This window comes from Chrysemys picta, chromosome 1, assembly GCF_011386835.1.
Source record: "Chrysemys picta bellii isolate R12L10 chromosome 1, ASM1138683v2, whole genome shotgun sequence".
In the NCBI taxonomy this organism is placed as follows: Eukaryota; Metazoa; Chordata; order Testudines; family Emydidae; genus Chrysemys; species Chrysemys picta.
Window position 1 is genome coordinate 217,751,687 of NC_088791.1, and position 14,495 is coordinate 217,766,181.

General features: G+C 42.0%; 1 protein-coding gene across 4 annotated transcripts in view; it reads right to left on the reverse strand.

The window, feature by feature from the left end:
* The window catches only part of NHS (NHS actin remodeling regulator), a 345,061-nt gene that overhangs the window by 92,293 nt on the left and 238,273 nt on the right, over positions 1 to 14,495 (reverse strand). Inside the window, exon 1 of one of the 4 annotated variants that reach the window (XM_005281582.5) lies at positions 11,543 to 11,815. The exons of the other annotated variants lie outside the window; for them this stretch is intronic. Within the exon in view, the coding sequence (XP_005281639.2) occupies positions 11,543 to 11,576 (34 nt within the window). The 5' untranslated portion in view covers positions 11,577 to 11,815. Of the gene's footprint in view, positions 1 to 11,542; positions 11,816 to 14,495 lie in introns of those variants that run through there. 4 annotated transcript variants of the gene reach the window in all.

The following is a 14,495-nucleotide window of genomic DNA, read 5'->3' on the forward strand; positions in this document are numbered from 1 at the left end:
GCTCAGAATCCATTTGTGCTGAAAAGTGCTTCTTATCTTGGAAACTTTCAAAGTACTGGGCTAAGCAAAATTTGATAAAGGGGCCTAATCAGAGTTGTGAACATACATAGCAATAACAGAATGGATGGTGACAATGATTAAAGCAACAGACTTACTACGCTTAAGCAGGAATCTGAGTGGTTTTATTTTTTGTATAATTGTTTCAGCAGGTTGTTCCGTATAAAACCGCAGAATAAACGATATTACAAGTTATTGATGTCATGCTTATAAATTCAGTTTTAGTCTTCTCTCTCTCTCACACACACACAAAATCAGAATACAGTGTACTATGTACACAATACTGTCATATCAAATGGATTTACATGTAAGCGTTTGTGTAGTCCATTTTTAATACTGTCTTTTGTTTTGCTGCTCCTGAGCCTTATTTTGTCTACTAGTCCTTTTTGTACTACTGCCTGTCAGGATCTTCTCTCTCCTGTTGCTTAGATTGTCCTCCTATTCTGTTATTCAAAACCCACCTCTCCCTCTCCTCTTTTCTCTGGCCATTAAGAACTTTTTCTCCTCTTACCATCTTGTTAAATATTTTGATTCATTCAAAAGAGACATAAAACCAAGGTCCCAACTGCTTGTCATTATTGAAAACTCTGTGGCACTTTCTCTAAGATAAACAGTTATCCCAATGCCTTGCCTCTTTCAGTTCCCATTGTAATTTCAATTGGATATAACCTTCTTTTCCCCACCTCTCCTAGGGTTGCCAACTTTCTGATTGCAAAAACCGAACACCCTTGTCCTGCCCACTTCCCTGAGGCCCTGCCTCTGCCCCACTCACTCCATCGCCCCGTCCCTCTGTCGCTTGCTCTCCCCCACCCTCGCTCACTTGCTCATTTTTATCGGGCTGAGGCAGAGGGTTGGGGTGCGGGTGGGGCTGAGAGCTCTGGCTGGGGGTCTGGGCTCCGGGGTGGAGCTGGGTATGAGGGGTTTGCGGTGCAGGAGGGGGTTCGTAGTGTGGGAGGAGGCTCAGGGCAGGGGTAAGGGGTTGTGGTGTAGGAGGGGGTGAGGGCTCCAGCTGGGGGTGCAGGCTCTGGAGTGGGGCCAGGGATGAGGGGGTTGGGGTGCAGGAGGGAGCTCTGGGCTGGGGGGTTGGGGCCGAGGGGTTCGGAGTGTGGGAGGTGGCTCAGGGCTGTGGCACGGGGTTGAGGTGTGGGAGGCGTTTCGGGTGCGGGCTTTGGGCACTGCTTACCTCAAAGTGGCTCCCGGAAGCGGCTGGCATGTCCCTCGGCTCCTTGGCACAGGGGGGGGTCAGGGCCAGGGGACTCTGCACGCTAACCCCATCCGCAGGTGCCACCCCCCTCAGCTCCCATTGGTCGCAGTTCCTAGCCAATGGGAGCTGTGGAGCCAGTGCTCGGGGTGGGGGCAGTGCCCGGAGCCCCCCCCGGCAGCACCTTTGCCTAGGAGCCAGAGAGAGATGCCAGCTGCTTCCAGGATCCACATGGAGCCAGGTGCTGCGGCCAACTGGACTTTCAGCAGCTTTGTCAGCTGTGCTGACCGGAGCTGCCAGTGTTCCTTTTCAACCGGGCGTTCTGGTCGAAAACCAGACGTCTGGCAACCCTACCCTCTGCAAACATTTTGGGTACCGCTGCTATGTGCTATTGTCTTCTGCCCCTGAGATGCCTGCACACTTTCCTAATTCTGTGAGGTGATGTGTACCCTCAATTCCCACTGACTTTAGCTAGAGTTGCGGGCATGCAGTACCTCATGCTGGACTCTAATACACCAATTGGCAGTAAAAAGACAAAGTCAACTTTTTATTTCCCTTCTTCTCCGTGCCCAGTTCTCTACTTTTCTCAACTCTCTGAGCAGGCCAACAGACCTTCAAACTGCTGGCCTTGATGTTTGACCTTCCCTATGCTCACCCATTACACCAAAAATTCAGCACATTAATCTTTTCCTCCCGAAAGGCATAGCGTTACCAGGGCTGCTTCATAACCGTAGCACAAAGAGCATGCTGGATATTCCTTTTGACTCTCTCACTAACACCTTCACTTGACCTTTCTGCTAAGCGCCAGTCTTCATTTCCTGCAGTCCTGGGTGCTGTACTTTTAATTTCTGTTGGGGGGATTTTTCTCCCTCTTCTGTCTCACATGACTTCCATTTCACAAGCTCACGCAGACATTTCCCTAACCAGTAGAATAACCTGATGCTGGCGGCCACGCAGTAAGGGGGTAAGATATAAGAGAGGGCTGTTAAAACTGCATGTGCATTTCCCCCCCAAAAGCAAGTACAGAAGACATAACAACACTGAAGGTTGAAGGAAAAACATCAAAGGTATAATAAGGTACCACGTCAATATCTGTATCTTTCAAAGATGATTTGAAATGTTTTTGCCCCCTTGCCAATGATAAGGACATCACAGAGAAGTATTTTGTCCTCTACAGCACTGTCCTTTAAAGGCCCTTGTCTAGTTAAGTTACTCCAAAATAGGTCACTGAATTTTAAAAAAAGCAAAACAAACCCAACTAGAAGTAATACACAGAAAGGTTATACCAGTAAAATGGATCATTTTGGAGAGGAAAGATGTTCTTGTGATTAAGACATTGGACAGCAACTTAGGAGATCTGAGTTCAGTTCCCAGCTCTGGCACAGACTTCCTTTATAACCTTGAGTCACCCTGTGCCTTAGTTCCCCATCTGTAAAATGCATTCTTTCATTTTCTCTCCCTTAGTATTATCTGAGGAGTGAGCTCCTTGGGTGTAGGAACCGTCTCTTACCATATGTTAGCTCAGCACCTAGCACTATGGGGACCCTATCTCGGTTGCAGGCCCCAGACACTATTATAATAATCACTTTTCAGATTACTGTTTTGAGGCTGAACCTGCGTCAGCAGTTCAGGAGTTGGCAAGCTCTAATTTATGTATTTGATTACATCTATAATTTGCTTTTTAACCTCAAAACCATGATCTCTGCATTGGTTATGCTATTCTGGAGAACCCTCTGTCAGTATGACACTACAGTTCATTTGTCACAGCAGTCCATATTATGACACATCAGACCGCACCATAACTGCCACTTTTTGTACCACAGAAACCCCACATAATGCTGCTTCATTGTGATATTTGAATGTCATTGTATCAACTATAACACTGCAGCTACACAGCATAATGCAATGTCCATATGTACTGACATGTCTTTATATGAAAATGGAGGGTCAGCGCATTGTGAGGCCTGAAATAAATGTGGGGACTGTTTAACTGTCTTGCAGAGGAGGCCGCCAGGTTGCTGAACATACCTTTAAAGATTAGACTGACCCATGATTTTGGAGGTGGGTGGTGCTTAATGACTGCACATTCTTTATTATTGTGGTCAACCTGCTACTGCAGTAATGATACCCATAGAGGAATGGATTGACTTTATACTTTTTTTTCCCCTTAACAGTGTTGGCCCTGGCTTAGAGCTGTGTAAATAGCTGACATTTCAGTTCACTGGCCAAACCAAAGCAAACCAAAAGAAAACAGGGGAAAAAATGGTTTCAGATCAAACAAAATGTTTTGTTCGACCCAAAATAAAACACTTAATTTAATCTGAGATTTTTAACCATTTCTTAAAAAATAAAATAGAAATAAAATTCAAAACAAACACCATTTTAAACTGAAAAATCAAATGTTTCATGTCAAAAATGTCAAAATGATGTTTCAGTTATTTTTCCTGAATTGTTTGGTTTGGTGGTGTTCTGACCAAAACAATTCAGCTAACTTGTAAAATGTTTCAGTCAACCTGAAACTGCATTTTTTTTGGTGAAAAAAAAAATTTTTGGCCAAAAAAATTTCATCCAGTTCTACCCTGGCGTTATTGGAGCCCTTTTCCATTTGTTTAGAGTTCACCTTTTCATCTGCAATTGGCAAATAATTGCACTTTTGCTGTGATAAACCCTATAACGTAAAACCCACTCCCCCACCCTTAAATCTGTCTCATCACATCCCTCCCTCCTTTAGCGAACATCTTTAAAACTATTTCTCCCCGAACGGTGGTTTTTAGAACTGTTTGCCCTAGATTTATTGGGCCAGATCCTCAGTTGACATAAATCAACATAGCTCCATTGAAGCCATTGTTCCATTGAGAAACTGTTTCTGGGTTTCAGACTTTAATGCAAGATCACTCTACCCTCCCCAAGCTGCTGTTTACATCTGAACCATAATCTTCCACTCCAGGTTCTCTCTCTCTCCACTTTTTAAAACTGGAATCTCTGATTTGTTATTGGATTTCAGAGGATAATAATTGATCATATCTTTATTGTGTTGTATTTGTTTTTGTACTGTACAGACACTGAATGCTTTGACAGGGGTGCTACATATAATAATTAATAGTAAAAAATTCTCTAAGAAAACTTTGAGTAGCAGCCGTGTTAGTCTGTATCCACAAAAAGAACAGGAGTACTTGTGGCACCTTAGAGTCACAACTTCATTGGCTGTAGCCCACGAAAGCTTATGCTCAAATAAATTTGTTAGTCTCTAAGGTGCCACAAGTACTCCTGTTCTTTTTTCTAAGAAAACTGTGACAGAAAAAAAGCAATTGTAATCGTTTTCATCCCTTGTTCAATCTTTACCTAGCAGCCACAAGATGGCAGTGGATCAGGCTCTGAATGCCGTAAAGCACTGCATTAGTGACATGACAAGTGAGTGACCCATCAACAAAGCATATACATGTGAGCAGTAACAACGGAACTATTTACACTCAACATAAGCCATCCCCCTGCCACTATTCACTGCTTTTACCTCACCCTTCCATCTTCAATGCCTTTTCATAGTCCACAACAGCACTGACAGATCGATTTCATGCTATGATATTTTGATCAAAATGGCTTGTCATATTAGCAACTGGCACCTCTCACCCTTCCAAATAATAGGAAAAGAGCTTCTGGGGGAAGTCACTGGTCTGTTTTAATTAGTCCAGTTACTCCTTCCCATGTGGCAGAGCCTTGGACCACAGGACATGACAGCTAACGTGAAATTGGGGGGTTCTGTCACTATGTGGGGTTACATTAAAATGTGCATCCACACAGTTGGGAACATGAACTCAAGAAAATAAAATCCTCCCCCTATATTCAGTTCCTTTAACTATTAACTGCTTTCCTGGCCAGGAGGGCAATTCCCAGTAGTACATATATATAATAGCATTAATTGGTAACACTACAAAGGACTCACTTCTGTATGAGTAGAGGATTCATTTTTTTTATATGTTATTTATAGCCCATTCAGCCATGGGCTCGACATTAGACTGCACATGCTCCAAACTTGCTCTAAAGCACATTTTTATTTCAAAATGAATTGCCCAGTTCTAAATTACTAGTGAGACTTTCAAAGAGTAAAAACTTTGGCGGCTATGGTTAACGGCCAGAGGCCATCCATGGTAAGTATAAAACACAGACAGGGTGTTGATTGTAAGAGTAATTTACTGTGCACTGAAAAACTAAATCACAATTTCCTCTTGACTAGTTGTGGATGCAATCAAGTAAGAAAGGAAGTGGAGCATTTCCATGAGGCCCTCTTTTCTTCCAATTTGCGAGACATTAGTTTCCTTCCTCTTATCAGCGTTTGACATTTGGAATTCATATACCATTGAGAAATTGCTTCTGCATTTCAGATTTAAAACAAGGTCAATGGTGTTCAGAAATAATTCTAGGTTTTTTTAAGGTGAAAGCATGTGGCACATCTGATTTAAGGGAATCCAGCAAATAATCATGAAGGAAAGTCATCAACTAAAAATCGAATCTGGGTGTTATTCATAAACTAAGCAAGGTCCTCTAGGTGTCACTCCATAAAGAAAAGCAAAGAGAAGAAAAGTTTTCTCCAAAACGTACACTCAGTAGGCCAGATCTTCTGCTTGTGTCATTGATTCAAGGAAGACAAGGCAATTGCGGAGAAGCTAAATGAATTCTCTGCAATGGTCTTCACTGAAGAGGATGTAAAGAGATTCCCAAACCTAAGCCATTCTTTTTAGGTGACAAATCTGAGGAACTGTCCCAGGTGGAGGTGTCAGTAGAGGAGGCTTTAGAACAAATTGATAATTTGAACAGTAATAAGTCACCAGGACCAGATGGTATTCATGGTATGGAGTTCTGAAGGGACTCAAATATGAAATTGCAGAACTACTAACTGTGGTATGTAACCTATCACTTAAATCAGCAATTGTACCAGATAATTGGTGGATAGCTAATATGATGCTGATTTTTTTAAAAGGTTGGTTACCACTACTTACATACTGCAGTCCCAGACACAGTGCAGACCCCAGCTGCAATTATGTGACCACTAACTGCTTGCCATGAAGATCACAAAGGGCCAAGATTGTGACCCATGCTGCATGTTCCCTTACTTCCCTACACCACCATGATTAGCTACACAGTAGCGAAGCAGCCTGCACAGATGCCATTACATCCTCTCCATCCTGTGCACCTAGTCAGGAATAGGCAGAGCCTTTGGCTCATTGAATCACACTCTGCTTGCTAGTCTATTCGGGGTGCTGCCCCATACACACAGTTCAACTGAACCCCAAAGAATCTCAGTATCTTGTATCAAAATAGCTTGGCAGGGGGTTAAACACTAGATGTCCCTCGTGGCCCCTTCTAACCCAATGATTCTAGCAAAGAAACAAAACAAAAACACAACAACAACAAGAACCAACAACCTTAGAGCTGGACCAGTCTCTTGATTCTAAGCACCCTAAATTGGGGAGTAGGAAAATCCCAACCCGAATCTTGCCACGAAGACCTATCTCAATAAAGGGCCCAAAGCTGAGCACTCTCACTTTGGGGTGAAATGGCATTCTAACTTCAGACCTAAACCCAGAACCAAATTTTGCATCCCATCAGCTTAGGGAGGTAATTATTCAGCCCCTCATTTATGAAGGAGAGTACAGAAATCAGTGACAGGGACTGTTAATCAGTTGCTGGCCTGCTTTAAATACTGGTTTAACCATCAACAATGCTGCTGTTTAATATTTAAACAAAATGTTTAGTGCTTACTGGATAAAGTTCATTTGCTAATTGCTTAAACAGAACAGATCAGCTTGGAAAAGAGGAGACTAAGAGGGGATATGATAGAGGTATATAAAATCATGAGTGATGTGGAGAAAGTGGATAAGGAAAAGTTATTTACTTATTCCCATAATACAAGAACTAGGGGTCATCAAATGAAATTAATAGGCAGCAGGTTTAAAACAAATAAAAGGAAGTTCTTCTTCACGCAGCGCACAGTCAACTTGTGGAACTCCTTACCTGAGGAGGTTGTGAAGGCTAGGACTATAACAGAGTTTAAAAGAGAACTGGATAAATTCATGGTGGTTAAGTCCATTAATGGCTATTAGCCAGGACAGGTAAGGAATGGTGTCCCTAGCCTCTGTCTGTCAGAGGGTGGAGATGGATGGCAGGAGAGAGATCACTTGATCATTGCCTGTTAAGTTCACTCCCTCTGGGGCACCTGGCATTGGCCACTGTCGGTAGACAGGATACTGGGCTAGATGGACCTTTGGTCTGACCCGGTACGGCCTTTCTTATGTTCTTATGTTCTTAGAAACAGGTACAGCTTTGCAGTTCGGGCTCCTGCACACGACAGACCCAGCATCACAAATGCTGCCCACTTGTCAGTAAGCTGGAAGATATTATTCAGGTGGATCAGATACATCAATTCTAATAATAAAACAATTTCATTTTAATAGCCTTTCATTTGCAATTGACTGCTAGCAGCTCCAAGAGGTCTCGGACCTATGCTTTCAGTGCTATGGCTTGTAGAAGACAAAATACCCAAGCTACACCAAGGTTCAGACAAGACAAAAGATCCCCCCACATTACGATAGATCATTACCCAACATTTACGTGGAGTGGCCCCAGTCTTCTTTTAATTAAAAGTGTGTTTGGAAAACCATTTTATTTTGTAATACATTGCAGTCAATGGGACTTGCCACATACTGAGAGTGAAGAATGTGTTTCGGTGCTTTGGTGGACCAGAGTCAGTGTGCTGTGCCCCTTGCAGCATTGTGTCCCATGCTAATGACAAGGGCCTGATCCAAGTCCCAGTGAAGCAAATGGAAAGGTTTTCAGTGAAATAATGAGTTGGATAAGCCCCTCAGAAAGAGAGTGGGGTTAAGATACACATGGGGATAAAACTGTGACCTCAGAATAAAGAAAAGTAGGGGCCGTAGGATCCTGTCTGGAGTGGTCCTTTGATTTTCACTCCTCATGGTAAGAGTTCTCTTGGGCCCCCCGAGCAATGTTTGAGTTAAGATTTGGCCCTTAGCGCTCACTTCCCTAGACCGTAAATTCTCTGGTAGAGGGAATGTGCCGTCTTACATGTTTGGAAGTGCAGTGGACATTGTGGGTAAGATAAAAATAAGATAACAACATGGGCTCACTTGTGCCATTAAGTCAACCATGCGCTGGGGGTAGTACAGAGTGGCACCATCCCAGGGGACTGCTGATGGGATTTTACACCTGGAAGGCTGAATTCCTTCTTGAGCCACCAACAGCAGGAAGAGCATACCTGTTACCCCTACGCCTCCAGAGGTTGCTGTGTACTCTGAACTGCACATGCAGCTAGCTCCACTGGTCAATGCGTACGGAGCAGGGAGGCCATCCCAGCACCTCAGGGAGTACAGGGGCTGCAATTGTGCCCTGCTGCTGAACAGGGGTGTAAGTGATAGAAGGCTTCTTGCATCCTGCTTCTCCTCCTTGCACACCAATGGAGCAACGGGGTGCGATCTGGCCCTTTCTTCTTATTAAGAACGTCCTGCCACTGGACCCAGTGGTATCATAACTGAGTCAATAGTGTCTCTACTGAACTAGTACAACACCAACTTCTTACCCCTATTGACAAACACTAACAACCAGAATAGCTTGGCAATAGCAGAACAAGGCTAATGCAAACTAGCATACTTGTATTTTTGATGGACCACATAACAGCTAAGCCAAGAAAAGCAATGGAATTCAGAGCTTGGCGTTTACCCTTGATTAGGTATTGCAAGAGGTCTCACCAGAGCATGAGATGGTGAGTAACATATTTGCTTCATTACCTAGTCAGAATGTCAAGGGGTCAGGCTGGAGCAGTAGCTAACCAGTAAATTCTGAATTTCCTTGCAGAGGCCGGTATGGGCCAGACGGCGGGATATTGTAATATTAGTTTTGTTTGCTAATTTCACAGGTCCAGATTCTGATTCCCTTACTTACATTGGTTAGTACTGTACTCTGGGTAGTCCCACTGATTTCACCACTGAGGTGATTTCAATGGGACTACTTGAGGAATAAGGCCTTGTGCACACACAAAGCTGCACTGATTTAACTGTGTGTGCATGTCTACTTCGGTTTGACAGTGTTTTCTTTCAGGTTAGCTTAAACCGATTCCTAAATAAATTAAGCTACATCAAAATAAGATTTGCTTAATCAGCAATAAGCATATTCACAGAGTTTGCATCAGTTTAATTAAATCGGTTTAAAATTGCACCTTTAGTTTAACCAGTGCCAATTTCCCATGTAGGCAAGGTCTCAGAATTGTTTTAGGCTAAACCAAAATAAGTCACTCTTAAACCAAAATAAAAGTGTCCTCACATAGGTTTGTTCTAGTTCTTAGTAAATTGTTTTTAAATGGATTTAAGTTAAACTGGTTTATCTTTCTTGTGAAGACAAGGCCTAAGGGTGGTAGAATCTGGCTCCCTCTTTTTTATATATATAGTGTATGAAATACACTAATGCTGTTTTCACTTCTAGAAACAGCAACTGAGCATATAAACTATTCTCACAAGATGAATCAGTTAACAACAACATCTGGAACAAAACACATCGCTTACTTGAGGCAGAAAACCAAGTGATTACACTTCAGTAGCTTTATAAAACTAAGTCTGCAGAGATCTTTGTAGAAACTTTCTTTCTTTTTTTTAATTATTAGGGGACTGGTTTACCTGGCTCAGAAGCTCTGAAAATATCTGTAAAATGTTTATAAATAACTCTCCTCATGTATATTATGCCTGGAAGATTATTCTTCATGGGCTTTCATCTGTGTAAGCTAAGTATCATTTTCATAAAACAGTCCAGGGGCAGTTCTGTAGGGACTGCAGTGAGATAGCTTGCAGTGCTTCTTCCACTGATTGGTGTCATTCTGTAGCAACAGTCACTGCTCAGTGTCATGCTAGGGGAGGAGCTAGAGTGTGGGGGAATTGTGTTGAATGTGTCAGAAGACACAGGTAGGACAGTATAAGGAGAGGGAATTAAGACAGTAACACTTGGATACTTGACATGTCAATCGGCACTCATGCACTCACGGCTTTCACTTGCAGTAGTTTAAGGTTGTCAACCTCTGCCACTGTGTTAAGTGATATGTTATTGACCCTCCCTTTAATCCTTTTAGCACCTGCATACTAGTAACAGTCTCTCCCTCCCTGTCTCTCACACCCCCAGCGCCACAACAGGTTTACACATCAGTATAGTCTTTATCAGACATCAGTAGATTTGACACTAATGAGTTTTAACAACAAAACAAAATCCAACCCCACAGACCCCTCTAGTTGTGGAGAAACAAAGCTGAAAGAGCCAATTGTCAAGCATAACAAATCAAGCCCCTCTCTTCCCCTTTTTCTATCCCTCCCTCCAGCTCCCCTCCCTCCAAGCAGTAGATGGATCTCCCTTATTAAACTGATCATGCATGTGATGCAAAAATGTGTGACTGAATGGGTGTTTTGCTGGGGGTCTTTTTAATTTTTGATTTCATTTGACAACAAACAATCCTGTCCAGTCTGCAGTTTTGCAATGATTAACAAATAGAGCTGTTTCTCCATGGCAGCAGAAACTTAAATAAAAAAAACAATACAACCTAATTCCACATATTATATCACTGCAGTGATTAGATGATACCAGTGTTGTCATAAATATGGCTAATAATAAAAGACTTGTCTGATGATTTACAAGGAGGGAGATAAAAAATAAAAGCATGAACTGTGTGCAAAATTACTAACATTCATCCATTAATAGATCACTCAGTAGTAATAGTCACATGCTGGGAATGGCCAACAGAGAAGCAGAGAACCACCAAACTCATTCCATACCTGGTGGCTACTGACAGACTAATTATGCTGCAAATTTTCAGACAGCTCCTTTGTATTCTTTAATCCTGCCCAGTAGCTGACAGTGAAGGTCTGTTAGTGTTTAATGAATGCACTGTTTAGACAAATCTCTGTGCTCCGTACAAACAAAAATAAAATCATAAAATGAAATTCCAAAAGCACACTTGCCAGCATTCACAGAGCAAGGACAAAAGTTGAAAAGTTCTGGCACTTTAAATCAAGTTTGACAGGAATTACCTGTTGCTGAAACTTTACTGCATTCCTTGGTTCTTAAAATGGAAAACAGGAGCAACTTTACAGTGAAGTATTCTTTTATTTGGGAAACCAAACTTTTCTATACAGGAGACCGCGGGGGGTAGGGGGGACGGAGCAGGGGGGAAAAGACCCTTCCCCCACCTAAAAGCTACAGTAGGAAATCCTCTCTACAAATTAAAAACAAAAATACCTGCATTCTTCAGCACACAGCAGCCCAGAGCCATGGTTGAACACTCTGTTGTGTTTTTCAAGAAAGTATCCCAATGCCCAACAGGCTTCTTTGCTTTTATCCATAGTATTTACTGAGTCCCAGTGCTATGTGAAAGCTGACCTGCTTAAGTAAAGGGGGAGCAGAGGGTCAGGGAGAATAATCTTCTGGGAACACGGGTGGCATAGACTTTGACTGAACATCTGTACATCCTCCAGACTCCCCTTCTAGACATGCAGATGGTTTAGCCCAAGTACTTGGTCCTTCTAATCTCTTCACGGTCCAGCAGAATGGCAAATCAGAGTAGTGAACAGTAATCCCATTGCTCTTACTCCATCACACGAGAGATTTAACACTTTCCTGCCCTTAAAGAATCTTGGGACTCTGCTCATTTGGTTAGTGCTGTGGTCTAACAGCAAAGAGATCTGAACATAATCCTTTAACAGTCGGGAGATGTGGGAATGTATAAAAATTAACTGAGGTAGTAGAGCGACCAGAAGGAAAAATCAAACTGTTGCATCACTAATGAAGAAAATAGATGTTGCTATAATCAGCCCTGGCTATACAATGTATCCCATTCTATCCTGAGCACAGCTGTCTGAGAAATATCTGGTAAGGGGGCGATTATAACATTTACCAGATTCTGCTTCCAGTCACTGGAATTACATTGGATTTACATTGATGTAACACTGAGCAGAACCTGACCCTACATTATGAATCAAATTTGTATTGCAATTTCCAGCTCTAAAAATTGCAATAAAAGAGAACAAATTTCAAATGCCCTCCCAATGCAATGCCTGCCACAATAGGTCTCTTGGGAATCAATTTAGAATCAACTGAGCATTCTAAAACGCTGTATATTTTATCACCATCCATATCTGTGATGCTGTACTACACCACAGCAAGGAGGAAGAGCGATTGTGCCAACCTAAATTAACAGGTAAGACAATTCAGACACACAATCCACTAGCTGAACAAGTGAACTATCCCATCACAAAATGGTACCTATTGTTTTATTATTATTATTGTGCTATACAGAAACATGGAAGCATTCTCACACAGCTTTACATCTTTATTTTTGTGCTGGCTTGTTCCCCTCTTTTAAAATTATGTTGTAATAAAAGAATCTTAACTGTTTTTTAGGATTCAGCTCTCATTATCTTTGATGCCAATAACTGGATTATGATGTGCATAATCCTAAAAAGAAAAAAGGGTGGGGAAAGGGATTTAAGAAGAGATTTAAAAATGTATAATAATAACAACATGACAAGAATTTTCCTTCCTCTCCTTCTTCTTGGAGAATTAGAAAGTAACTGCTTAATGCTTGAGTTCTCATTGCTAGGCTACCCACCTCAGTGATTATAAGCAAAAGCTGAAAGGTGCAACTTGAGTTCAGAACGGGAACTGAAGCATAGCAGAGGCTCTTTGATGCATTAAGACAGCCCAAGTCAACAGAAGGTCTGGCTGTAATAGAAGCAGCAGCCTTGGAGAACATGACCTAGATAGAAACTTCAGCCTTCCAAACATCAATAAGTGGAATCAGCAGCTTATACAGCCATGGACATTTCCTAAAATACTTATAATTGCAATACTCACAGACTGTTCTCCCCCTCCCTTCATCTATAAGCCCTGGCAATGCTTTAGGGGGGAAAATGAAAGAGGAAAAGAGACAGAGAGAAGCAGACTGTACCTTTTTATGAGGCTTTATTAAGGCCTAAATTAAAAATGATTGTTTTCTTTAAAATAAAATTGACTCATATCATCTTTCCTGATCCTTAGTCAACAATGTTTCCTTCCAGGGCCAGCAATTTCCCCATAAAAATAATCTCACAAATGGAAGGAAAAGGTGCTTTACATTTTATTTTCTCTAGGAAGTAATAATAATTTTAAAAGCGTTGAAATATCTCCAACCCTGTTTTTCCCTCAAAATGACCCCAAACGGCAAAGGGAAAATATTTGCTCTCAGTGCTTGAGCAAACCACAATGAATTAAGGTTTTGTTGTTAGTGGCAAAGCTGCTATTTATCTGCAGAGAATCAAACCAGATGTTGAAACATAATTGAGGGTTTGGTGGCTCAGTGAGCTAGCCCTTCAAGCTTTGGAAAAAAGACCTGCTGCAAGGCCTGGCTGGGGTCACAAATGAAGAGAAGTTTGACAGTCTCAGACGGAGCACAGTTTGTACACATCAGCAAACTAATCACCCATTTGGACAGGCTTGTTTAACAAGGAGTTCAGAACTAGGAGAACAGAATGTTGCAGGTCCGAACTGATGTGCACTGGCAGAGCTTTCACATAGTCTATCGTGCTTTTAAGACAGTGATATTAGTCCCTCATTTCAGGAGCACTAAAATCTACGGCTGATTGAAAATTTTCTATCAAAACTGTTGTCTGACAGAAAATTGGATTTTCGGCTAAAAATCTGTAACAAAAATGTCTGCTTTCCATCAAAAACCAGAACATCCCAAAACTGGAACCCTCCACCTGAAAATTGAAGAATTTCAGTTTGGAAGTTCCCCATAGGATCTGTAGTTCAACGTCTCATGCCCCCATTCTCCTCTCTGGGCCAGGCTACCCAACCAGACTACATCTCCCATGCTGCACAGTAACCCGGGACTCCCATGAGGCACTGTGTAGGCTCAGCAAGAGGGGAACCATGATGCATCATGGAAGATGTAGTCTGGCCAGGGAGCCTTGCTCATAGAGAAGAATGGGGGCAGGAGGAACCCAAAGTACAAGCCGCAGAAGGGCACTGCAGTTTCTGAACTGAAGCTTTTCTGTATTTAGCTGAAAATTTGCTGCCAACATCTTTGGTTTACAATTTTTTGAATTAATTATTTTTGTTTTCATTTACATCAAAATTTTCCACTGGGAAAAAGAAAATCCCATTTTCTGACCAGCTCTATGAAATCTCTCTTACTATTTTTTAAGCCAAGAAA